We start from the raw sequence: 25,997 nt of genomic DNA on the forward strand, positions 1-25,997 counted from the left end.
TAAAAATTTATAAAATTACAATATAGCTAATAAATTCAAAAATAATTAAAAATTTACTAAATTAATTAAAAACTTAAGATTAAATCATTTTAACTAAAAAAATATAATAAAATAACTCTAATTTTTAGAGTTATGACAATCCAAAATAATCGATCCTATCCACACTTTTGTCATATTGGATTTAATTAAATTTGAACTATTGTGTGAATTTGATTGGATTCAATATATGAAATTCGCACTTACATATTAGAAGCACTATGAGCAAAATAGTGCGAATTTTCTTGAATAAACACTCCTAGTATGTGTGTCCTATTGGGTAGGCCATAGTATTCCTCCGTGGGAGGGCCTCGACTGGCAACCATCTTAGGGATTGTGTATAAGCCTTAGCTTACTTCTCGGTGGTCTCTGGAATTGCTATTAAGCCGAAGAAATTTGGAATAGAATGTGTACCACATGATCCTTTTTTAATTATAAAAAAATTGTGCGGGCTTATTTACTAGTATTTTTTTTTTATTTTATTAGTTATTATTATATATATATTTTTAGTGAAATTATTATTCTTAAAAAATAGTTTTAATATGATTTGAGAGTTTGAGAGGGTTTTGCTCCAATTTTTTTTCAATAAAACCCTTAAACTGGTTTATTCTTATCCACGACTGGGGATAGTTATATCCTAGAAGCCAAACACACAATAATAGCCTCAAAACCCTAATCTTCTTCTCTTTATAAAGATTCATCGACTCATCTTCTGTGGTTTCTTCGCTGTGTATTTTTCGCCGCTGCACACATTTTCCTCAACGAAGCACCCAACCATGGTGGCCGCCAAGAAGACCGTAAGCTTTCTCTTTCTCTAAACATTGTTTGATTAGTTCCTCTCCCTAATCAATGTTTCGACAACCATTTTTATGGAGATCCTCCGATTTGACTCATAGATTCATCAGCTTCCTTCATTATAAATTATTTTTCTTTGTTTGATTTTTGTGTGGAATTTGATTTGAGCAGAAGAAGACTCATGAGAGCATCAACAACAGGCTTGCTCTCGTCATGAAGAGTGGCAAGTACACATTGGGCTACAAAACAGTCCTCAAATCTCTCAGGAACTCCAAAGGTGCTTTTCATTTTAATGATGTTTTATATTTACTTTAAGAGGAGCGAATTCAAATGCATTATATTAACGAACATTGTATGACTATGGTTCGATTTCAAATTTTTTAATATGAAAGGATAATTTTTTTACTTTTGACTAATTTGTGCATTCTATGATGTGGGTTTTTCTTTTCAGCTCAATACTATGGTTGCATTGATAGTTATGATAGTATAATTTTATTTTCTGTCTTGATGTTTTTTTTCTTTTTGGATCAATTTTTAAGTAGAGGCGTTGACCGTTAATAATTTAGGTGTAGATATAGTGTGAATCAGTCAGTTCATTTGTTGATGATGTGAATCAGCTCATATTCGATTGTTTTAACCCATAAATTTATTTATTCCAGGGAAGCTAATTATCATTGCTAACAACTGCCCTCCTCTAAGGAAGTCTGAGATTGAATATTATGCTATGTTGGCTAAGGTTGGAGTTCATCACTACAACGGGAGTAAGTTTTTTAACTAATGATCTTACATTTCTGGTGTAACAACATATTGAATTTACCCCATTTTGAGTTTTAGCCATATGATTTAATCATTCCTTAATTATTTGAAGAGTATTTGTGGACTTGTTTTGTATCTGTCTGCGTAATACTCAAGTAATATGCTCTTTTTTTTGCTAATGGTGTGTCGATCATGGTTTATTGCTCTGTGATTATTACTTTGCAAGATTGATCATGGTATTAGCTTTGAGGATTCTTTCCCATTGATTGTGGTATGATGTCTGGATACTAATAGTAAATTAACCTTCTTGTTTGTTTCAATTAGGTTTCATAATTTTTTTCTTGGTTGAGGTTTAGAAACACTCTTTTGTTTTAGTAAGCGAGAAGCAGCGGGAGATAGTAATTGTTACGTGTTTTGAGTCATTACTCAGTTTCTTAAATTTTATGCTCATTTTGTTATTGCATTTTGCCAGACAACGTAGACTTGGGAACTGCATGTGGAAAATACTACAGAGTATGCTGCCTTAGCATTATTGACCCAGGTACTTGGCCCTTCTTTTTATTCACAAACTCGAAGCTTTTGTACTTTGTTATAGTTTGCGATTCTTATTGGTTATCATTAAACTTTTCAGGTGATTCGGATATCATTAAAAACATGCCTGGTGAACATTAAGTAGCCCGTATGATCTGTAACAGGTCTTAGATTTTGGTCGGTCTTTTTTTTGTTTATTTTACATTTTGTTTTTGGGTTTGGAGGTGAGGAATAGCACTAGAGGTGGTGGCGAACTTTCAATGTTCTAAGTTTTAACTAGGAAAACAATACTAAAGATGTTGAAGGCTACCTGCATTTATGGTTCTTCTTGATTGCTTTATTGTGACTTATATTTTGTCTTGAAGGATGTCTTGTAACCAAATTTCCTTTTATCACTTTGGATTTTAAATTTATGGGAATGCCTATTTGCAAACTGTTTAATTTATTATATAGTTCCCCTTGTATGATAATATTAATACCACGAGTAGAAGTACTATGATGTTTACATCAAAATACTATACTTGAGAAATTAAGATGATTTTTTTGAATAGGTAGTCAAACATTATTTACCATCAACAACTTCTTACCCCAAACTAAAAATAGAGTACAAAATAGAAATGTGCCAATTAAAGATTTAATAATGTAGCATATTTTACACCTCTAGCTTTTAAGTATAATTTAACTTTGATTAGTTCTTTGGGTTTAATCCTTGACAAAAAGAACCAAGTACTGTGTATATAGGAAGCAATGGGGGATTTTTTTTTTTTTCAAAGGGAAGCATTGGTGGAGGATTAACGAAAATAAATTTTAGGCCATAGAAAATGCCACGTATTTCATACACATAATTTGGTCAAATGACTCGACTTTTACCAAACAAGGAAAAGAAAAGACTAATGGAGTTGGTGAGTAAAAAAATGTACTATTTTAAGTAGTTTTACCATAATAGTTTTTACCCGAGTGATTAATGTAAAATTAATGATATGTAAAGAATTACAAGTAAGAAATCTAGCTGATCTGAACAAATTAATAATAAAATCACGTTATATGTTATTATACAATGGCTTACATTTACATAAGATAATTTACACAGAACCATTTTGTATGATTTTTTACATCAATGAAAGAAGAAAAGAATATTGTAATAAATAGAATCACATAAATAATAAATTTAAAGAATTAAAGAATTTTTGTACAATATTTGATCAACATACGTTGTCCTTAGTTTTTTGCACCATTAACTAGTTTGTTAAAAGCTTTGGTGAATTTGGTGGGAACAGGGCGGATCCAAGCTTTGGCACCAATAAAGTCTTTGGTCAAGAAAGGCTCAGCCTCAAGGCTCGTAAGGTTACGACCATATTCCACTCTTTTACTCATAACTGCTCCTCGTCCATAACATTTGTATTGTCCATAATATACCGTACTACAACAATACAAAAACACACACCAAAATTAAACAAGTTAAGTAGAATAATAAATAGGATTTTTGGTCCCAAATTATTAATAAAATTTAAACAGTTTATGTTGGATTAAAATCTTATTATGGGCACATATGTATAATGTATATGTTATTATAAAGTGTGATATAAAATTAAGTGACCAATTATGTTATGAGTATCAAAAGGATATTAAATTGTTATGGAAATAATGTGTAGATACTGTAAGTTAATTTATAATTTGTTGATGGGTCAAATTCATAAATACTCAAAACTTGTTATATAATGAGCTTATAAATAGAAAGATAGTGTATTCTTGTAAGATCAAACTTTCTCTGCAATCTCCAGTAATAGTTTCAGGTTAGTGTTTCCGCTTATATCTTATCGCTATTTTATTATTTAATTTAACAAAAGCTATATAAATTTATGATTTAGGATTTTCTATTTTAAAACACTTTTTAACGAACATGATTTTTTATGTGATATATACATTTGTTAAGTGTTTTATAAATCATAACATTTTATTCAAATATACCTGTGTGTGTCTGAGTTTCCCCAGTCATCCCAACCTTGGGGCAGTATAGCACTTGATATGTAACTGAAAGCAAAGATGACCCTTGAGTAAGCTCCCCATGGCCTTCCTAACAAGGCAGTTCTCACACCAGAGATGTTGCACCCCAAGAAAACGAACCCCGTCTCCTCCGATGGCGACTGCCTTCGTTGCGCTGTGATTGATCCAGTTCCTTCTGCCAACGAATGAATATGGCATTTCTGCAAATATACATACATTACAAAAGGGATGTACCGATACACCTCTATCTGATTGAGCATTGAAAAAATATCTTATCATATACCTCAAATAGAGAAGCTGCATTGCCACAAATGAAATCAGTGGCTCCTTCAATATAACAGTTGCTGTAATAATGTCTACCAGTATCATCAAGTAAAGTATCTTGAAATGAAACGATTCTACAACCATAGAAGGCTGCTTTATCACCTGATACTCTCAACGCCACAGCTTTACCACTTGACCCAAATGTGTTCTGTAATAATAACTACACAATCAATTACTTCTGTTTACAAATAATTAACTACATTAATTACTACTATATATAATATTTATACCTCAATGGTAAGAAAACGTGCAACGAAATCAGAAGCCAAAACAGAGAAAGTTGGAGAGTCAAATATGTCACCACCATCATTCCAAGTGATAATAGTGAGAGAAGGTTTGGTACCACTAATTGTTATGTAAGGCTTGTCAGCTGGTACAACAATTTTCTCTTTGTAAATTCCTGGCTTAACCAAAATAAACACAAGCTCATTATTATTGGATGGAACTGCATTGATAGCATCTTGTAACTTGGTGAAGTCACCTTTTCCTGATTGGTCTACCCTTAATAGCACTGCTGGGCTATTTAAAGGTATTTCCTCCCCCAACACCACAAAACCACTTGATGAAAATGCCACCACAATAATTATTGGTAATAATAATATGTAATTGACAAAAGACATATTTGATGTTGGTTTGTGAAATGAGAATTAGTGAAGAAAGGAATGAATGTTTGGTTGCGTTGTGTTGTTATCACAATGTGATGATTTTGTTGGGATTTATAAGGTAGAGGTAGTCATATCCATAATTGCCATAGAATGAGGAGCCGTTTTCTTGATGAGAAAGGGTTTGGTTGGAAGAAATAGAAGTAGCCGGCGGCATGAACGTCACCCTATTACATTTAATTAATTAATTAATTATAAGTAAATTATTATATGTATTTAATTTAGAAAGTGATCTCATCAATGATTGTTGTGATTAGGAGATTAAATGTATCATTGGACATTGAATTATAGTTCGACTAGACTTGTAAAACAATTGGAGTGTTTCACAAGAATATTGGATCAGATATAGCTAGCTTTGATTCATTGTTTGTCTGTAAATTTAATGTTATAATAATCATTAATTAATGTATGACTAATTGTGTTATTGGGAAGGGTTGGACTTCTTGCTGTATAGGCTACCACATCATCAGCAGCTATAATAGTGTCAACTAATGATATTATGACAAGTGTAGTAAAGTGGCTGACTTTTTTCATTTGACTTTATGTTTCATCTAGAGACACCAACACACGATTTAGTTTGGGAAACATGCAAGTAATTTTACTTTGGCTTGTGTAATTATTTTTTCAATTTTTAATGATTTCTTTTGTGAGAAATGTTGAAAAAAGGAGATTATTATTATTATTTTTTATTTTCTTCTAGTTTGAATAAGGGAGTTGTCATTTATTATTATTTTTTTTTGAGAGATTTTTGGTTTGTAGCCGGTGGAGTTGGTTTGATATTTTATGTTAAAAAAAACCTAGTTTACTTAGAGCCTCCTAGATGAATTAAAATAGCTCAATGTTTAAATTATAGAGAAAATTTAGCTTCTAATAAGTGAAGCAAACCTTAATTATTTTACATATTTTTTAGCTCAATGAATAGTGCTAGCTAAATATGGAAATAACTATTCATTAAGCTAAACATACTTTAATATTATTTTCTTAACTTTTCTATATATATATATGTGCAATTAGGGATGCACACGGGGCGGGGAATTGGCGGGGAGTGCTCCCCCCGTCCCCATCCCCGTTAAGAATCTTAATTCCCATCTCCGCTTATTCTCCATCGGGTATGGGATGGGGAATCCCCTAATGGGAGCGGGGACGGGGCGGGTAATCCCCTAATAAAAAAAAAATATAGTTTATAATAAAATTTTTAACATACAAAAATATTAAAATACATAAAAATTAAAATATTATACATTAATTATTATTCAATAAACTAATTATTATCAAAAACATAACTTAAAATTTATAAAAAAGATACTAATATACTAAAAAAATACAAACATAAATTATAAAATATAAAATATTACTAAAAATATAAGATAAAATACTAAACGGGTCCCCGTCGGGGCGGGGAGTGTGATCTCCGTCCCCGCCCCGTTTAACATTCGGGGATAAAAAGTAATCCCCGTCCCCGCCCCGTTCCCCATTTAGACGGGGAATCCCCGCCCCATTAGGGGCGGGTCCCCGTGGAGAAAATGTGCATCCCTATGTGCAATAGTATATTAATTATTTATATAGAATGAGTAAAATATAATAATATTTAAATGATATAGAAAAAATAAAAAAGTTGATGTATGATATAATGTAAAAGTTTAAGATAAAATAAATAAAGTTGAATTTTAGTGATATATTTTAAAGAATATGGTAGAGAAACTATTAGTTGGGAATACTTTTAGCTTGAACTGTTAATTGTCGCAAATTATTAGATATTTAACTTATTATTATTGAATATTTTCCATTTATTCTCATAATAATAATAATAATAATAATAATAATAATAATAATAAAATGAACCTTAAAAAGTTTTTTTGAACTATAAATTTTATTTAACTAGATAAATTCAACCTCAACAATATTAGTAACATCAAAAGGGAGATTACATTCCGAAAAAATACGATCAACATATAAACAAAATGCTCTAGCTATAAGATGAGCAACCTAATTAGTAGACCGTTTGACAAAACGTAAAGAAACATCTCTAAAAGAAGATAAAAGATGTTTACGATCTTCAACGATACCACCAAAAGTAGATGACAAAATATTCGAATTTCTAATAGCTTGTACTAATACCAGACAATAAGATTCGATAATACTAACACCCACAAAATTGCACTTCAACCATGATAACACTTCCTTGAGAGTCATGACTTCAACAATCTATGGAAGAACTTTCCCAATTCGCAATCCCGTAATCTCAACCACGACCTGACCCTTGTGATCCCAAACAACCCCACCAAAACCATGCCTTCCCTCCTCGTCAAACAATGCAACATCAATATTCACCTCGAGTTGTCCATATTCTGATTTAGATCATAGTTGAGCCCCATCCAAAAGATATCAAGCATCAAATGCATGAAACAAACTTCTTTCTTGAGCTTTTCTCCACTGATCAAGAGTGATACGAGCCAAGTTGACAATGAACTACCCGACTTTTCCTACCCCTCCTTAAGAGTTGATTTCGTGCGAACTAAATCGCCCAAACCAACATCACCGCTTGAACACTTTATTCCTCACCCAATCGTGAAAATAAATTAACCTTAATTTCATGACAACATTAAACCAGTCCCCAAATAAACCCTAAAGAGTTAGTAAGTCAAATAATGTTAATTTTTTTTCCAAATTATTCACTTATAACCTCACAACTAAAATATAATTTTTAAGAAAAATTCTATAATACACCCCTAAAACATAGGTGCATCAATACACCTCTTGTTTTTAATATTCAGATAGTTTTAATCTTAATTTTTTTTTTTAAATCAATAAATATCATAATTATTTAAGACATTTTGTAAATTTTTAAAAAATTCAAAATAATGTACTTTTTATTATTATTTTTTATTTTATACACGTGTAAAACAGACTATATTATAAATTTATCAAAACATTACAAATTACAAGATATCTTAAATAACTAACGTTATAAAATATCTATTTAATATAAAATGTGGCTATGTAATATAATTTTTAGTTTAACGACATTTTTTAATTTTTTACGTTAATTTTAATAGAATATTCAAATTACTTAACATAATATTCTTTATTAATTTTATAATATTATTATATATATTTTAAAATAAAAATTATGTAAATATTTTATATAAAAAATTAATTTAATTATATATATTTAAAATATAAATTACATCTATATATAATCATATTTATGTGGGTAAACCCCCAATACTTTCGTTTTGGTTTCACTAAACCCCCACAACCCAAATTTCTGCGGGTAAACCCCCAAAACCACGAAACTGTTAGCAATTTACCCTTTCCGTCCAAATTTAGCTGTTAAGTGCCAGGTTGGCTTGTCCACATGGACACAATATACACGTGGCACAATTTTATTGGTCCACGTAAAAAAATTATTTAAAAAAAAAATAAAATTAATTTAAAATTAAAAAAATATATATAAATAAAATAAAATAATTTTTTTTTCTTTTCTTTCTTTTTCTCTCTGTAAACTCATTCATCTCTTTCTCTCTCTCTTTCTCTATCTTACCACCACCATCACTCCTCTTCAAAAATATCATCACCACCACCACCATCATCCAGCACAAATGCCCACCACCACCACCACCATTCACAGCCACCGAAACCACCACCCACCATTTCTAAAATCACCACCACCTACTGGTGCCAAAACCACCACCACTGTCTATTTTCAAATCCAAATCACAACAAAAAAAATCAAAACAAAACACCACCAAACAAATAAACAAACACACATATATACACAAAATTTTAGTCCAAAAACACATACACAGATCTATTAACAAGATTGCAAAGAAAAATTTTGAAAACCCTAAATGAGAGAGAGGGGGTATCAGGCAAAGAGAATAGGGCTCGGTGGTCCTCGGCCAATGGCTCGGTGTCCTCGTCAACGACCAATGGCTCGGTAGTCCTCATCGACGGCGGACCTGGACTTGCATCATCATCATCGAGAGAGAAGAGGGATGAGAGAGAGAGACAGAGAAGAGGGCTGAGAGAGAGAGAGAGAGAAAGAGAGAAAGAGAGAACGAGAGGTTTCACACCAGAAAAGGAAAAAAAAAAAGAAAAGAAAGGAAAAAAAGAAAGAAAAAAAAAGAAAAATTATTTTATTTTATTTATAATTTTTTTTTAATTTTTAATTTTTTTAAATAATTTTTTACGTTGACTAATAAAATTGTGCCACGTGTATATTGTGTCCACGTGGACAAGCCAACCTGGCACTTAACAGCTAAATTTGGACGGAAAGGGTAAATTGCTAACAGTTTCGTGGTTTTGGGGGTTTACCCGCAGAAATTTGGGTTGTGGGGGTTTAGTGAAACCAAAACGAAAGTATTGGGGGTTTTGCCGCCATTTACCCTAAAAAAAATATAGTTAGAAACTGTAACTATACGGCCCATAATGTGGCCAAATGGGCGTTTGCCAACAATGTTACTGGCATGGTAGAGATATCTACTATACCTGTTAATATCTTTTGTAATGACCATGAGGTCTAACTTCAATTTTATTTGTAAACGCATTTAAAAAAAAAACATTAATTTCATGACAACCTTTTGTTTTAAAAAGAGTTATTTGCGACATAACCTCCTTAAGTGGTCAGGTTTTTGCAACTAACTCCCAATTCTAAAATTTTTGCGGTAAAACTCCCTAAACTCAAGTTCTGTTAGCACTTAGCCCTTTCCGTCCATTTTTAGCTGTTAAGTGTCATGGTGGAATGTCCACGTAGCACAATTTTATTGGTCCACGTAAATAAATATTTAAAAAAATAAAAAATTTAATTATTTTAAAAATATAAAATTTTCTTTTTTAAAAAAATTAAAAAATTAAAAATTTAAAAAAATTAAAAAAAAAATAAAAATTAACAAAAACCCAATTCCTCTTTCTCTTCTCGTTCGCTCTTTCTCTCTCTCTCAGCCTTACCCGTCGCCCCCTCCTTGTCCTCCTCCCCCTTCTTCTTCTTCTTGTTTGTTTCTCGGGAAAATCCTACACCAATGTGAAAACTCAAAAGTTAATGAAACAAAACCTAAAAACCCAGCAAAGCAAGGAAAAAGGTCAGATTTTTTTTTGCTATGCCTCTTAAAGAAGAGAACTTTTTCTCATAAATTAAAAACCTAGAAAGAGAAAAGTTTTAAAAATCAAAGCTTTTCTGGGATTTTGAAAAAGAAAAAAGAAAAAAACTCAACACCAACAATGGAAGCCGAACCCAAAGTCTTTGTTGAGCTCGGAACCGAAGCCGACAGAGCTGCTCCGGTGGTTACAGAATCTTTAACTTCGACGGTGGTAGAGGAGCAGTCGGGGTTTCGAGGTTGGGGTCTAGTAAGAGAGAGAGGTTAGCGACGCCATTCACTCCATCTCTAGAACTCACTTCCTCAACTCCATTCAAACTCACAGAAACTCCGACAAGAAGAAATCCTCTACTGCCTCCGGCAACGATGCCCTTCCCGGTCACGGAGGTTTTGTTTTCGTCAAGGACTTCCGTCTCCACCACGATGCCGATTCTGCCATTCGGGAAGCCAATAGCCTTTATGCCATTCAAACCGCACTTGAGAACCTCGAGGACCAGCTCGAAATTCTCCATGTGAGTTTTGCTTTTTTTGTTTTGTTTCTTTTGTGTTTTTATCTCTCTTCTGAGAAAATCGCATGGAATGATGTATAAATGTGTTGTTTTTGTTTGTTTTCTCTTCGGTTGGTAAAGAAATGGAGCATGGAATAACTGATTATGGAGAAGAAGAAGAAGAAGGGGCGGAAGAGAAAGAGTGAATTAGAAAATTAGGGTTTATTTTTATTTTTATTTTTTTAAAATTATTTTTTTTTAATTTTTAATTTTTTAATTTTAAAGAAAAATATTTTTTATTTTTTATTTTTTTAAATATTTATTTACGTGGACCAATAAAATTGTGCCACGTGTACACTGTGTACACGTGGACATTCCACCATGGCACTTAACAGCTAAAAATGGACGGAAAGGGCTAAGTGCTAACAGAACTTGAGTTTAGGGAGTTTTACCGCAAAAATTTTAGAATTGGGGGTTAGTTGCAAAAACCTGACCACTTAAGGAGGTTATGCCGCAAATAACTCTTTTAAAAATTATATATATATATGCCTTTAATAATTTGTACACTTTATAATTATTATAACCACACAATCCTAACTGCAAATTAAGAATATTGTATTTATCACTATCATTAATATTTAAAAAATATATATTTAGACATAATATATAAAATGTATTTTAAAAGTAATTAATTCTTTAATCAAACTCAAATTTCATCAAAATATTTTCTAATATAATTCTTATATATATAGATCAATAAAATACGTGTATCAATAAAATTTATTCTTTTATTGTGTATATAAAATATGTGTAACAATAAAATTTATTCTTTTATTGTGTATATAAAATACGTATATAAAATCACATCTAAAGAGGAAAAAGCATATTAATATAGCCGCAATAGCTAAAATTTTTTTTCAAAGATCAAAATCTTAAACCCTATTTCTAAAATTAAAAAATAAAAATGCATTACCTAATTAAAAAAATTGAACATAACTTAATATCACTTAATTAAACCTAATTAAAAAATAATAATTATACGTGCTACACTTAACATTAATCTGGTAATCTGACTCCAAAGCTATTTTTATGTTGAGATTTTACTGTATTTTTTTAGGGAAATAACCTCATATATTGATTTTTTATTTTTTTTTTTAATTTACGGTTTGAATTTCTAAAGTGGGCACTGCAATAGGAGTTTCTATACGATTTTTTGTTGTGATTTATGTTGCAACGCTAGTTGCAATAGGGATTTCTATATAAAATTCCGTAAAAATGTAAAAAAAAAAAAAAAATTTGAAGTGTAAAAATGAAAAAGACCCATTTTTTTATCATTAAAGCTGAATTTCTCACTCACCCCTCTAGAATCTATAAATGATAAAATAACATTATAAAAAATAAGAGCAGCAGCAGCTACAGCAACCAACCACAGTTTTGTTTGTCCATTTGTTCTTGTCCTAATTTACTCTCCCTCTTCATCATGGCTCGATAGCGAAGGAAGTAGCCAAGTGAAGAAGCCATCATAAGTTTCTCCCTTCAACACTTGCATACAATATTCCACTACCATATTCCACAGATCCCCAACAGTCCATTTATGCACCAAAATCCATTCACTCACCTGCTTCACCCAGAATTTTAACAATATACATATATTATATTCTAAACCTTTTCTAGTTCTAAGACCTTTCTTTCTTTTTTTAGAATATAATGTGAATTATTTTTAACTAACCCGACGGATATTTCAACAAATAACAACCTATACTAAACAAAAAAATGTATAAAAAATGTGGAGTACCTGATCTAGGTTCTGCAATGCACGCAAGCCAAATGTGTAGTAGGTGATAAAAGGTCTTCGGCCCTACAACAAATTGTACCATTAAGATCAGATGAAAAATCTAGATGAGGTGGAATATAAGAGCTCTTCCAAATTCATATAATTGTGATAATTCCACACAATAAAATGCTCCAACCAAGAAGTTTGATCTCTTGAGAAAATCAAAGACTTCTCTCGTATATAACAGAATAGGTGGTCAAAGGTGCGGAATTGAAGAAAAAATAATAATAAACCTACAACTAGAATGTGATGGCTCTAACTTCGGTATTCAAGTTTTCCCGTTTCAAATTAGTATAAGTAAGAAGTGCTTTTTTAATCTAATTCTACCTGAGAAGCTGCAAGCCATTGAATTATGGTCTTCAGTTCAGGGTCTCCTCCAAAAGCACCACATCCCCAATTTCCTGTTGCAATCCCTATATCGTCTTGATTTTTCAGAGGCAGATGAGCATTCTCCTGACATGTTTCTGTCATTGGGTCTACAAACTCTTCCAATGTTTCAATGGAAGTTGAGGCAGCTTCTGCCTGGTATGAAGAAAATGGCCAAAAATTTAGAAAGCAAACAATGAGTACACAGGTTCTCTCACACAGGGATGCAAAGCTGGCCAGTATAATCTCGGGATCAAGTAGAGAAAAATATATTAATGTTTCTTTGAAACATGAAGAAAGATAAATGAAAGTCAGCCTTTTTTTTTTTGAACAATCTTAATCAGTGTGTCTAAATTAAAATAAAACAAATATTACTGCCAAGTTCAAACATAACCCTCTCGACCTCAAGATAAGCTTGAAACCCACCCCCACCCTACACTGCTCAGTCAACAACAATCGTTGCTCATCTTAAACATAGCATAATTTGCAGGTTGTAGACATGCATTAAGTTCTGATTCTGACCATGCTAAATGCCTTAACCAGCACGAATTCCTTTAACATGTGAAATGACAAAATGTGAAAAATACTAATGCCAGAGAAAAGCAAAGAGAACTCATACTTCAAGATTACTTGTGCCCTCGTAGTTGGGGTCTTTCATGTCCGTGTCTTGCTCATCTCTGGAACAATCATTCTTTACTAATCCTCTCTCATATTGGTCATATTTAGATTGATCCATAAAGCCACAGAATGCCTTGTTAATCTCCCTGTTGAAATAAACAAGCTGAACATATTGAATTTGTCATTGTCAAATAAAAATGACATACTGTATGTACAGAAGGATAGTTATCCCGATAAAAAAATTTGGCAAACTATTAACAAAATGTACATCTGAATTCACAGGAGCTACAGGCACAGCTTTAAGGATGACAAGAATTGGCCTGTTTTATTCTAGTTGAATAATTCAAATTTTATAGTGTTAATATTTTTTGTTTAGAGAGGCACTGAATATTTGACATGAGACATACTTGAATTTATATATATATATATTACTAATTTCGTATATCATTCTACAAAATTATTTTCTTTTGGTGCTTTTGGAGAACTAGACCTTTTACAAAGTCAACAAGTAGTTTCTGTAAAATAAATAAACTGTGCTGATATGCGTGTCTGTACATATTGAAAAATTAACTTACCGGAGAAGGTATTTTATTTTGTATTGTCTCATCCCCGGGTGGCATAAGGCATCAATTGCAACAATTCTCGTTTTGCGTCTTCCAAGAGAGTTCATTTCCTTTTTGTCCACATAGTCACCAGAAAAACGGAAAGAAGAAGCATACCTAAATGTCAGGCATTATATCAGATTCGGAGAAAGAAGAGAATAGTAATAAATTCGAAAACTAAAAGTACGGGATATTTAAATCAATACTGGGAAGTCTTTTAGAAATACAAATCAAAATCTATAGTAAATAGACAAGTTGTTAAGTTTTACTACATTTATACAACATATTATAAGGGCACAGCAGCAATCTGATAAATGAAAACCATATATATTTGAACTATGGACCTGTAACAGGGTACACTTTACAAATCCATTTTTTTCTAGGAATTTCAAATTAAATTAAAAGAAGATTATGCTTTTGTCACTTGTTAGGTGTCAGTAGAACTCACCCTGTATAGTTTGAGAACCTTTCTGCACCAACAACTTCTATTGATTCATTATCTTCCAATGCAGGCAAGAAAAGCATTCCAGCAATTAATTCTGGATTGATCATAAAACGGATCTCCTCCTACATTGTAAACAAAATGCATCACATTGCAACGAGAATATGATCTTCGTGATTCACAAAACATAATACAAGCAAGACTGCCATTACATATTAAGCATGTGACCATATCAGTAAGTAAGGTTTGAATTATTATTATTTTATCTAATTATTTCTTTTTCAAAAGTCTATCAAGCACACCTGTACACAGCCCCTGTGAAGAGCACCACCTCCAAAATATTTGTTTGCAAAATCTACTTCAAGAGCACCACTTGACTGATCTTCTATCAAACCGAAACTGCAGACCTGCAGAAATATAAAAGGCTCACCAGGTCTAAGCCTATACAATACTCATAATACTATTTTATATTAATTTCCTAGGTTTGCAACGTAATACACCAAATCTTTCTCATGTTTTTCTTTTTGTTCTTTCTCACCTCAAATTTACACAAAGGAATTGAGGAACCATTCCAGAAATTAGCATCTGGGTAGGAAACACATAAAGGACGTTGCTCTAAAGGGAGAACATTGCGCTCAAATGACACTGAACCTCTAGGGATTTGTGCACATATCCGTTCAAAATAGTGTATAATGCATTTTATCTTGCTCTGCTGCTTTTGATCACAGCTGTCATGTAGAGACCTGCATGTATCACACTTTCAGCTCTAAAAGTATTCAGTAGAAATATTAAAACTTCCAGTAATGAAAGAAAAATCAGATGGATAAACAACAGAATAAAATGAGAAACTTGCAAGGTACAACATCAATAAAGAATAATAAAACCTTAATTGCTACTAATTTTCAGTTATTATAATTACAATTTTCTAAGTTGAGTATTTTGACTTGAAAATTAGCAAACTTTCAAGAAAATCTAAGAATATCCTGGTCAAAGAAAAACATCTTTAGCCCATTGTGATAAAATTCTTCCAGCCTTCTGAAGGGGTAATTTTATGAGAATATTTTGCCAAAAAAATATTATTTTGAGAAAAATGGTATTAGTTTACTTCAAGCCAAATAAAAGTAATATTCTTGATTTTTTTTATTGTAAATAGATTTTAATATCTTCTATTATAGTCAATATGATACAGCAGAAACTTAGATTTTCAGGTAATTTACCCCACCTCTATTACTCAACCTTCAGTTCTATGAAAAATACCAGGACACTAATAATGCCACAGCTATTGCAAGTAAAAGTCACATACGCGAATAAATGATCAAAGTTGATTGTTGGAAGATGTTTGTCACCTCTGATAGCTACTGGAAACAAGCAAAAGAGAGAGCATCCAAGAAGAGCAGCAATCAATTCCTGATAATCAGTACAAACACTGACCAGCGAAATTGAGACAGTGAAATCATATGAACAAACAGACAAGAATGCTATTTAGCAAAACTATTAAGTAGTACAGAGGAGAACAAACTCAATATGTCACTCACTTTACATCATAAAAAGGAGACTACAATAGACCTATTTAGAAAAGATACAGAATATGAATGGAATATATATGCACACTCACCCCAAACTTAGAATTATCTTTGCAAGAGCTTGGCAGTATAACAAACCTTATTGTTCACAGAAGTTCTAATTTCTTTTGATCTAAAGTTTGGTAAAAGGACTTCAGTGCTTAATCATAATTTTTGAAAAAATAATAATAATAAACCATTTCTGCTACCCACATATGTTATCCTAGCAACATTTTTTATGCATTAAGAATTAACTACAAAGCAGAAACAACATACTACTGACAGAAAAGAGTTTTACCTTCAATAATAACCACTAAAAATTACTAATTGGAACCTTTTTCTGGATCCGTGATATTTTTTATAGGAGCATCAATGATGTAATCTACAATCATCAATCACAGCTATCATATAATCAGACTTTTTCCTCCTAAATTATCATCCTTGACAGTCATATGAATATTGGATACTTGATATAGATTTTAGGCTTACTCATAAGTCCATTGATTTCTACTAAAGTTACAGTAAAGGGTTAAATCCATAATATCTTTCAAATTATACAAGTCATTTCTAGCTTGATTTATATCAATTAGGCTAGTACGTAGAAAAATACACCTCAATGTTTTCCAAAATACATACTAATAAATTAACATGTAAAGAAAAAACCTAAATTGTGTTCTTTCCTCTAAGCAGTTCACAAAAAGATGAACAGTTACCTGACTGAGGACCACTAAACCGGCTTCTTGTGAATTAAGAATACGAAGACCAGTTTTAACTCCATTGATCAGATTATCTGCATTCTGATAGTGCGATTCGAGCAAAGAAGGAAACCGCAATAGTAAATTCGCCAATGCCGGAAGAATCTCTTCAAACCATTTCTTCGATTCCTCCGTAGATATTAACTACCCAAAGAGAAAGAAAAAAAAAACAAATAATAAATAAATCATCATAATATGTTTCAAGTTCAGTTCAAGAAATTTAACATGCACAAAAAAGAAAAATTGATCATAAAAGAAAAGACACATGAATTTGAGCTTTGAAATTGAATTGATTACCTGGTCGAAGAAGATAACGTAACCTTGATGAGCAGAAAAGGCCAATGGGTCGGAAGAGAGAGAAAGAGAGCGTCTGAGGTCAGTAATGGTGCGGAAGAAAAGGTCTCCGGAGTTAAGACGGCTACGGTCAGGTCCAGCAGCAAGTAGCTTGAGTATTTCAATGGCTTGAGAAGGCCAGAATAGGGTTGAGGAGCGTAAAAGCAATGGCAAGTAGGGTAAGATGGAGTTCAGATCTTCTCTGTCCTCCATTTTCATTTCCATTTCCATTTCGCTTTCTCTGTTTCAGTTACAGTCGGAGTCTCTGGAATTAGAATTGTTTTGGTGAGGAATTACTTTTAAAATTGTATAATAAAAAAATCAATTAATTAGTAAATAGATTAAAAAGATTTGTTGAAAGTGGGATTTGAACCCACGCCCTTTCGGACCAGAACCTTAATCTGGCGCCTTAGACCAACTCGGCCATTTCAACTCCTGGTGGTTCAGTTATATATATTTACTATTTCTACTGTTATTAATTATAATTACTGATAAATATTAATGGTCTTCAAGAAAAAAAAAATCTCATTTCTATATTAGGTAGGTAATAATAAAGATTAAATTGAGGCATTACTTTCAATATTTTTATTTTGCTTGTAATTAATTTTTAAAACTTAAATTTTAACAATAAAATTTTTAAAATTACTGTAATATAAGCAAAAACTCACTTCCATTCTTCGCACAAATCATATCACTAAAAATTATATGATGTGATGTATGAGCAATTAAAAATTTTAAAAAAAAATTATTCTTATGACAAAATTAATTAAATTAAAAGTATAAACTAAAAAAAATAAATGAAAAGGAAAGAAAAATTAATATTTGAAAATAAATATAAACTTTCACATGTTTTTCAACTTAAACAATATCAAAATAAAAATATCGAGAGAAAAAGTGAGAAGGGGGAAAGACACGAACCAAACCCAGCAAAACTATTATCATTGTCATGTGAAATTGAAGAAACCCAAAAAATTTGTGGAAGGCGAGGTCAGCTTTCTCTCGAGCAAGAGATCAAGCGTCTTGATAGCTCTGCTAGTTGTAACGTGCGTGCCAAGGTGGCACGTTACAAGCTAGGTGATACCCATAAGTTGGCCAAGTGTTAGTCAAGTGGCGGCGCATGTTGAGGTGCATGTTGGTGGCATGCTGATGCTTAGTTTGTACGGCAGGAGTATTTTCGTAAATATCTTCAATATTGTTCGAATTAGGATGGGACTTGGTATTCGCCATTTATTTGGGTCTACGTATACAATGGTGCAATCGGATTGGAAAAACTCTATGATTTGGTATATGGTTTGGCCATATGTCTACATAGCCAAAATCATGTATGTTTCTGGTAGAAGGTTAAAAGCTTTGAATGCTCTTTAAGGGGGGACCGTGGTGTCAGCTCTCCACACCCCCTAGCACCTTGGTGTTAAGTGAGCTAATACTAGTCAGTGGGACTAATAGGGCTGGGCATATGAGGACCACGAGGGGACTCATATGTCTCCATGAGTTGGAGTACTCATGGACATTATCGGGCCGACCCGGTAGTGTGTCTAAGAAGCTGCCAGAGGTTAACGGGTATGTTTCCATTGGCTTGTTGGTATGCTGCTTGCACGGGACGTGGCCTAAACCTCCAATAGACATTGTGGTGCACCTTGGCCATGAGTCTCAACACGAGATGACACAAGTAGTCATTCGTGGGCTAGTTTGCATACGCGCATGGGACGGATGCACCATGCTAGAAAGAGACAGAGGTTTAACGTATGCTGCTAGTTTAGCGGCTTGTCTCGAGGGCCTGCCAACATGCGTGGAGGCATGGCGCCTTGAGTATTGGTCCATTGACATATGGGAGTCCTTGGACGATGAGGGAGACTGTTCGAACAGTACTGAATAAGGCATGATAGAATCGTTGGCACGTTGGCTTAGTGTTGGCATCTTGCCACACATGCTACCTTGGTCACGAGTGACTATGTGAGCGTCAGTGTTGAGATTTTTCTTAACATAGTGAGTGTAACGCCCTAAATAATTAGGCACGCTACCCAAAATACTTAAGAAACCCTAATCCCCTAATCGGGATTACTAATCAAAATAGCGCAGAATTTAAACTTTTAAATTTAACAGAATGAAAATAAAACTTGTAATACATTTAAACTTTTTAAATAGTTGGGATCCCAAAAATATTTACAAAGGCTATTACAAGTCATTTCTTTCTAGCCGACCTAAACACCAAAATAGAATTCAAAAGTTCATCACTGATAGACCCTTAACCCGCTTGGTCTGATATGGCTTGAACATGTACATTCTTCACCATACTCCTGAAACTCATGGCTGATCAGCTAATGCCTTACCCTTTCCTGCACAGTAGAGCACCCGTGAGTCAAGCCCAGCAAGACAGTATAAATCATAACAATTATAATATGCTCATCATACTATTTAATAGATATGCCATTCACACATGTCTGTATAACACAGACCTGATTATTATACCAACATGCCCATTTATGTCTACGTGGCGTAGACCTATGTGTTGCGCTCACACATCTATTTAAATCTACATGACGTAGACCCACGTGTTGCTCTCACACGTCTAAATACATTAAGGCCTTAGAAGTGGTTCATCTCAGTTATGAGTACCGAGTCCAACCTGATTACACCTTGAGCGCATAATCCCTAAATCTCATTTCAATTAACATGGCATGGCATTTATACACATATATCACTAGGGTAATAACCCTAGGCTATTAGACCGTTCCTATTAGGGTAATAACCCTAATCCCGGTTACTAAACATTCATGCATATCATTCTCAATATAAGCGCCACTGCGCATACTCTTTGTGCTAATCACTATCTTACCTGTTGTCCAGCAATGGAAAGAGATTCTGAATCCCAAGGTGCTCCTGATCAGGTGCCCGTAATCCTAGTCACACAAATCCGAGATAATTTACACTTAGGGTTAACCCCTGACTTTCAACTCATAAAATTCAAGCATGGCATTTAAAATTCAGATAATCATATAGAGCTCAGAATGAGCTTTCCAACGATATAAAGAACTCCCAAATCGGAGTTCGGAATCAAAAGTTATGCATTTTTGAAATTTCAACTCAAAACTGCCCAAAAACACGAGGGCGGGCCGTGGCATGCCCAAACCATGCCGCGGCACCTGGGACCAATTCCCAGGTCCACTCAGAGGAGTGGGCCGCGGCATGCTCCAGAGCATGGCGCGACATCTGGGTGCAGATCCCAGAAAACCAGCAAGCTCAACTCGAATTTTCAGCCCAAAACTCAATCTTTTCACTCCAATTTCTCAATCAACTTTCAAATTAACATATATGATTACTAGCAATTATAAGATGCTCAAATAACATACTTCATGCATCCAAATACTCATAAAAATACCAAAATTCAGATTGAGAAAACACAACAAAATCATGCTTAAACTCAACAAGATTTCAAGTTCAAGGACATGAACTCAACCCAATACAAACCTAATAAAAATCCAGCAGCATAACACCACTTTAAACATGAAATTCCAACCTAGAAATACCATACAATCTCAGCCCAAGCTCAATAACAAAGCATACCACAAATAGAAGCTCAATTTCCACAAGATTAACATCAATTCACTCATCATGCAACAAGAACATTCAAAACTCAAAGAACATGCTTTTACCCTAAGAATTTCAGCAAGAATTCAACATTTAATTTCAAATAATTCAGCAAGAAACTACCTTAATTCCTTGCACAAGCTGTATCCCAATCTTCAACACAATTCTTCCCAATCAACACTCTTAATTCAAGCTAGAACAACACCAAATTCAAGTTACAAAATTGAGAGGGTTTGAGAGAGGGAGAGGGAGAGGGTGAGAGAGAGAGATAACCAGAAAATTACTTTGATTTTCTTAATAAAATCCAATTCTCCAAATATAATAGTAAGAGGTCAAATGACCAAAATGCCCTTAGGGCCAATTAACATGCATACACATTTCTAAGGGCAATATTGCCATTTCACACTCAAATAATACCAAATAAATTTCAGATTATCACCCATAATAAAAATGCCAAATAAATCAATCCAATTTACATTTCGGGCCCCAACCCAGTTCGACCTGAAATGCTCGGTTGTGACTATACCGCGCCAACCTGTCAGAACACACCTGAAAAGACAACACAATCATACTATATAATAATATAGTTCCATTAAGCACATAATTAAATTAATTTCATCATTTTACCCTTCTCGGGTCATAATTACCAAAATACCCCTGGCTCACCAACGGGGTCTTAATATATTAAAATTCATATTATTTCACATATATTGAACTATATAATAATATAATTCCTCTATTATTCATAATTATTTAATTAGGGTTTTTCTAATCTATTTCTAAATTCCAGGATGTTACAGTGAGAACCTATGGATGTTAGGTTATAATTAGCCTATATTTCGGGTCTTTAAAGTTAGCATTATCTCGTCTATTGGTGTCTTTTGGAGCAGTTTTACGCTTGATTTTCATTATTTCAGGTTCCCGGAGTGTTAAAGTTCAAATTCAGTCAGATGGCGAAAAACTGGGATAAACTGGAAAAAAATTGGAAAATTCGGCTTCAGAAGCTACAGTAGTCGCGACTTCATGAGAGCCAGGTCGCGACCTTTTTTCCAGGTCGCGACCCTGGTCGCGACTTCGAGATTTGGCAGAACCTCTGATTTTCGAGGTTTGCCTGTAGTCGCGACCAGCTTAAGGGCTAGTCGCGACTTGGTACGGACGTCGTGGTTTTGACCTAATTTTGATTTTTCTCTCAATTAGAGGCACACTACTCATCCCTATGTAAGGAATACGACACTGAAGGTCAGGATAGAGGAGAAATAGACCTAAATAGTGGATGCAAGTGGAGAGGAAGCTATCTTGAAGACCCGGAGCGATATCACCTTCTAGTTTCTTTCTTTTACCCTTCTTTATGTTTGTTTTTGTTTCTGAATTAATCATGGATGTTTTTAGAGTTATTATGAACTAAATTTCCCAATAAGGGAGGATGATGATTGTTGTTTAAGTTTATGCCTAGTTAATAAATAATTGCCATTTCTTCATCTTATGTGTGAATACTATCTTTATTTGTGTTTAATTCCATGTGCAAGCTTGATCACCTTTTACATGTTTAATGATCTCAATTCGAAATCTGAAAAGTGAGAATTGAGAATGCTAAAATTTGGATAGTCTAGGTTTTGATGTGAAACGAAAGTATTTACATAGCCTCAGTGACTAATAGATTATTGCTTAATGCTGATTTTGTGTTGATTTAATTAAGAAGTTAATTAGAGAACACATTATTTAGAACCTAAAAGATCTGAAAAGAGTTAGGTTAATTTATAATCTGTCATTCACATTGAGATAAGGATAGCAATTAGGTATTAACATTGGTAGCTTAACAACAGGATTCACCTCCCTAATCTCTCATCTTGATTAATCTTCGTTTATTTTCTCTTTAATTTCTGAGTTATTTACTTTCAAATTGCAAACTTATTATTTTACCAAATAGAATCATAAGTATAGTTCAGTAGTACTTAATCCAATTCCCTGTGGTTCGACCTCACTTGCGTGAGATACTACTTGATTGCGTACACTTGCGTAATAAACATAAAATTCGTAACAAGTTTTTGGCGCCGTTGCCGGGGAATTGTTTAAAGATTAATATTACACAAATTATACTAACTTCTACTTTGGTATATTTTCTCTTGCTGATTTTTCTAACCTTTTTCTTGCAATATTTTCGTGATCCATTTCAGGAATCCTAAGTGTATGCGCCGTCAAGGACAAGCTGTCATATTACCAATTGATCCTGAAATTGAGAAAACTTGTAGGAGAAACCGAAAGAACAAGAGGCAAGAAGGAGTTTCAGCAACTGCTGAAACTTCAGAAATCATGGCTACTAATGTGAATGCTAATGCTGCGAACAATGGAGGTAATAATGGTAATAATGGTGGCGCCGTGGAAGATCAAGCTAATGGCCGCAGCTTGAGAGATTACATTCTCCCTACTCTGACGGGAGTGCAGTCATGTATCAGGCCACCGGCAGTGGATGCAAATAACTTTGAGATCAAACCTGCCATACTTCAAATGGTGCAGTCTTCAGTTCAGTTTGGTGGCCTCCCTTCTGAAGATCCTAACCTGCATCTCTCTAACTTCATGGAACTTTGTGAAACTTTTAAAGTTAATGGAGTTAGTGATGATGCCATTCGACTGAGACTGTTCCCATTCTCACTCAGAGAACGAGCCAAGAGTTGGCTAAACTCCTTGCCACCCAACTCTATTGCCACCTGGAATGATCTGGCAACGAAATTCTTGTCAAAGTTCTTCCCTCTAGCCAAGTCTGCAAAGCTGAGAGGAGAAATCAACAACTTCTGCCAACAAGACAATGAATCTCTCAATGAGGCTTGGGAGAGGTTTAAAGATCTGATCAGAAAGTGCCCTCATCATGGTATAGAGAAGTGGATGCTGGTCCACAACTTTTACAATGGGTTGGTAGGAAACACTAGAACTCTAATAGATGCAGCAGCTGGAGGAGCCTTTATGAGAAAAAGTGCTAATGAGGCTTATGATCTATTGGAGGAGATGGCTCTAAACAATCAGCAATGGTCAACTGAAAGGAGTCAATCAAAGAGGGTAGCTGGTGTGTTAGAGGTTGATGCCATCACAAAGTTGACAGCTCAGGTTGAGGCATTGACAAAGCTAATTGCAGGGCAAGCTAAACAAGCCCAAGTTGTTTGTGAGTTATGTGGAGGAAGTCACCACTTTTCAGAGTGTCAAGCAGATGTGGATGATTTGCCAATGGATGAAGCTAAAGCCATTGGAAATTTTTCATAGAATAACAACAACAATTATGGGTTCAACCAGGGTAATAATCGAAGAAATAGTGGGTTCTATCAGCAACAAAATCAGAACCAGAATCAGAACCAACATTTTAATCAGCAACAAACCTCTGGTGGAAATTCTAGTTTGCAAACAGATTTATTGCTTCAATTCATGACTGAAACTAGATCTTCAATCAAAGACCTGCAGACACAGATGGGCCAACTAGGAACTCAAGTAGCAACCAGTCCTCAAGGGAATCTGCCTAGCACAACTGAAGTAAACCCCAAAGAAAACTGCAAAGCAATTACCCTGAGAAGCGGTAAAAATTATGATGGTCCTGAAATGCCACAACTAGCGAATGGAGAAAAGGAGAACGAAGCTCAACCAATGTCAACCCCAACACCAACATTAGAGAAGGCTACTGACAGCCCAACACAACCACAACAGTCTCCACCAATCAACAGTGATCACCATGTAAAAATACCCTACCCTCAAAGGCTTAGAAAGTCAAGCCTAGACAAGCAGTTCACCAAATTCTTAGAAGTCTTCAAAAGACTTCACATTAACATTCCCTTTGCTGAAGCTTTAGAGCAGATGCCAAGTTATGTGAAGTTTATGAAGGAAATTCTGTCAAAGAAGAGAAAGATGGAGGATTATGAGACAGTGGCTCTAACTGAAGAGTGCAGCGCCATTCTACAGAAGAAACTCCCTCCCAAACTCAGAGATCCAGGGAGTTTCACTATTCCTTGTACTATCGGGAGAATTGAAGGAATAAATGCACTTTGTGACTTGGGAGCCAACATTAACTTGATGCCTCTATCAGTGTTTAAAAGATTGCAGCTGGGTGAAGCAAAGCCAACCACAGTAACTCTCCAATTGGCGGACCAATCACTAGCCCATCCTAGAGGAGTCATTGAGGATGTGTTAGTTAAAGTCTACAAGTTCATCTTTCCAGCTGATTTCATCGTTTTGGATATGGAAGAAGATAGCAATGTCCCAATCATTCTTGGGAGACCATTTTTAGCAACTGGCCAAGCCTTGATCGATGTTCAGACGGGTGAATTAAAGCTGAGAGTCTAAGGAGAAGAAGTGGTCTTTAATGTGCTAAAGGCTATGACGTACCCAAAGGCAAGTGATATCTGTTTCTTTATTGACTTGATTGATGAAATTGTGGGTGAGAAAAAGCTGATAGATGATCCTCTTGAACTAAGCTTAATTGAAGATGAATTGACGGAGCAAGAGGGACAAGAGGTCATGGGTTATGTGAAGTGGCTTGATTCCTATGGGCCTTTGAACAGGAGGTATTTTGAGGAATTGGGAGCAGTTCCAAAAGAGCTAATGCCATCTACTGAAAAGCCTCCAGAACTTGAATTGAAGGTGCTTCCTAGTCACTTGAGGTATGAGTTTTTGGGTCAAGATAAAAAGCTGCCAGTTATTGTTTCAGCTTCTCTTTCTGATGTGGAAACTGATAGACTTCTGAGGGTACTCCGAGCTCACAATAAGGCAATCGCTTGGACACTAGGTGATGTCAAAGGAATCAGTCCTTCAACAGTGATGCACCGAATTCTCATGGAAGACAATGCCAAACTGACAATCGACGCTCAACAAAGACTCAATCCACCCATGAAAGAAGTGGTCAGAAAAGAAGTAGTTAAGTGGTTGGATGCTGGAGTTGCTATGTTTATTCTCTTCTTTTTTTTTTTTTTTTTTTTTTTTTTGAACTAAAATGGGTGGAACACCCCAAACTTAGTTGCAAGTATATGTATTTTTTTTGTTTTTTTTTTTTTTTTTTTTTCATTGCCGATTTTTTTTTTTTTTTTCATATATTAGAAAGACATGTATTACTATATTATACTTATATAATAAATAGCAAGAGAAGGTTAATTGAAAGTTCATACTCATATACTTTGTGAGCTAATTCCCCCACCCCAAACTTACAATCCAACATTGTCCCCAATGTGGCTA

At 34.1% G+C, this 25,997-nt stretch overlaps 3 protein-coding genes and 2 non-coding genes across 6 annotated transcripts; 1 reads left to right on the forward strand and 4 right to left on the reverse strand.

Annotated features, from left to right (window-relative positions):
* Positions 1–664: 664 nt before the first annotated feature.
* On the forward strand, positions 665–2,551 carry LOC115720746 (large ribosomal subunit protein eL30). 2 transcript variants are annotated; one of them, XM_030649921.2, is made up of 5 exons: positions 665–833; positions 1,003–1,108; positions 1,491–1,592; positions 2,060–2,128; positions 2,219–2,551. In XM_030649921.2, the coding sequence occupies exons 1-5, from the start codon at positions 813–815 to the stop codon at positions 2,257–2,259; spliced, it is 339 nt and encodes a 112-aa protein (XP_030505781.1). In that variant the 5' UTR covers positions 665–812; the 3' UTR covers positions 2,260–2,551. The 2 variants fall into 2 exon arrangements, with proteins under 2 accessions (XP_030505781.1, XP_060965998.1); XM_061110015.1 differs by having other exon boundaries at positions 676–833; positions 2,060–2,551.
* Positions 2,552–3,252: 701 nt separating this feature from the next.
* On the reverse strand, positions 3,253–6,071 carry LOC115720742 (putative pectinesterase 11). The gene is made up of 4 exons (XM_030649915.2): positions 4,677–6,071; positions 4,406–4,594; positions 4,087–4,322; positions 3,253–3,538 (listed from the first exon to the last, which is right to left on the reverse strand). The coding sequence occupies exons 1-4, from the start codon at positions 5,064–5,066 to the stop codon at positions 3,337–3,339; spliced, it is 1,017 nt and encodes a 338-aa protein (XP_030505775.2). The 5' UTR covers positions 5,067–6,071; the 3' UTR covers positions 3,253–3,336.
* A 5,923-nt stretch (positions 6,072–11,994) lies between these two features.
* Positions 11,995–17,609, reverse strand: LOC115721312 (poly(ADP-ribose) glycohydrolase 1). The gene is made up of 11 exons (XM_030650586.2): positions 17,169–17,609; positions 16,830–17,015; positions 15,858–15,961; positions 15,093–15,297; positions 14,857–14,961; positions 14,561–14,679; positions 14,086–14,229; positions 13,512–13,656; positions 12,854–13,048; positions 12,488–12,550; positions 11,995–12,310 (listed from the first exon to the last, which is right to left on the reverse strand). Exons 1-11 carry the CDS (start codon positions 17,433–17,435, stop codon positions 12,155–12,157), a joined length of 1,689 nt encoding a protein of 562 aa, XP_030506446.2. The 5' UTR covers positions 17,436–17,609; the 3' UTR covers positions 11,995–12,154.
* Positions 17,557–17,637, reverse strand: TRNAL-AAG (transfer RNA leucine (anticodon AAG)). Its single transcript has one exon. It is a non-coding gene; the product is annotated as a tRNA-Leu (tRNA).
* Positions 17,638–23,555: 5,918 nt separating this feature from the next.
* Positions 23,556–23,662, reverse strand: LOC133035258 (small nucleolar RNA R71). The gene has a single exon (XR_009686535.1). It is a non-coding gene; the product is annotated as a small nucleolar RNA R71 (small nucleolar RNA).
* Positions 23,663–25,997: the final 2,335 nt, after the last annotated feature.

This window comes from Cannabis sativa, chromosome 2 (genome assembly GCF_029168945.1).
Source record: "Cannabis sativa cultivar Pink pepper isolate KNU-18-1 chromosome 2, ASM2916894v1, whole genome shotgun sequence".
Classification (NCBI taxonomy): Eukaryota; Viridiplantae; Streptophyta; class Magnoliopsida; order Rosales; family Cannabaceae; genus Cannabis; species Cannabis sativa.

What these genes read in the sequence shown, in the direction of transcription:
- LOC115720746 (XM_061110015.1), top strand. Translation starts at nt 813, where the DNA reads ATGGTGGCCGCCAAGAAGACC. An exon ending in TGGTGGCCGCCAAGAAGACC is followed by an intron (nt 834 to 1,002) that starts GTAAGCTTTCTC and finishes TGATTTGAGCAG; the next exon opens with AAGAAGACTCATGAGAGCAT. An exon ending in ATCTCTCAGGAACTCCAAAG is followed by an intron (nt 1,109 to 1,490) that starts GTGCTTTTCATT and finishes TATTTATTCCAG; the next exon opens with GGAAGCTAATTATCATTGCT.
- LOC115720742 (XM_030649915.2), bottom strand. Translation starts at nt 5,066, where the DNA reads ATGTCTTTTGTCAATTACATATTATTATTACCAATAATTATTGTGGTG. An exon ending in CACGTTTTCTTACCATTGAG is followed by an intron (nt 4,595 to 4,676) that starts GTATAAATATTA and finishes TTATTATTACAG; the next exon opens with AACACATTTGGGTCAAGTGG. An exon ending in ATGCAGCTTCTCTATTTGAG is followed by an intron (nt 4,323 to 4,405) that starts GTATATGATAAG and finishes GTATATTTGCAG; the next exon opens with AAATGCCATATTCATTCGTT.
- LOC115721312 (XM_030650586.2), bottom strand. Translation starts at nt 17,435, where the DNA reads ATGGAAATGGAAATGAAAATGGAGGACAGAGAAGATCTGAACTCCATC. An exon ending in GTTTAGTGGTCCTCAGTCAG is followed by an intron (nt 15,962 to 16,829) that starts GTAACTGTTCAT and finishes ACTGATTATCAG; the next exon opens with GAATTGATTGCTGCTCTTCT. An exon ending in TTCCTTTGTGTAAATTTGAG is followed by an intron (nt 14,962 to 15,092) that starts GTGAGAAAGAAC and finishes ATATTTCTGCAG; the next exon opens with GTCTGCAGTTTCGGTTTGAT.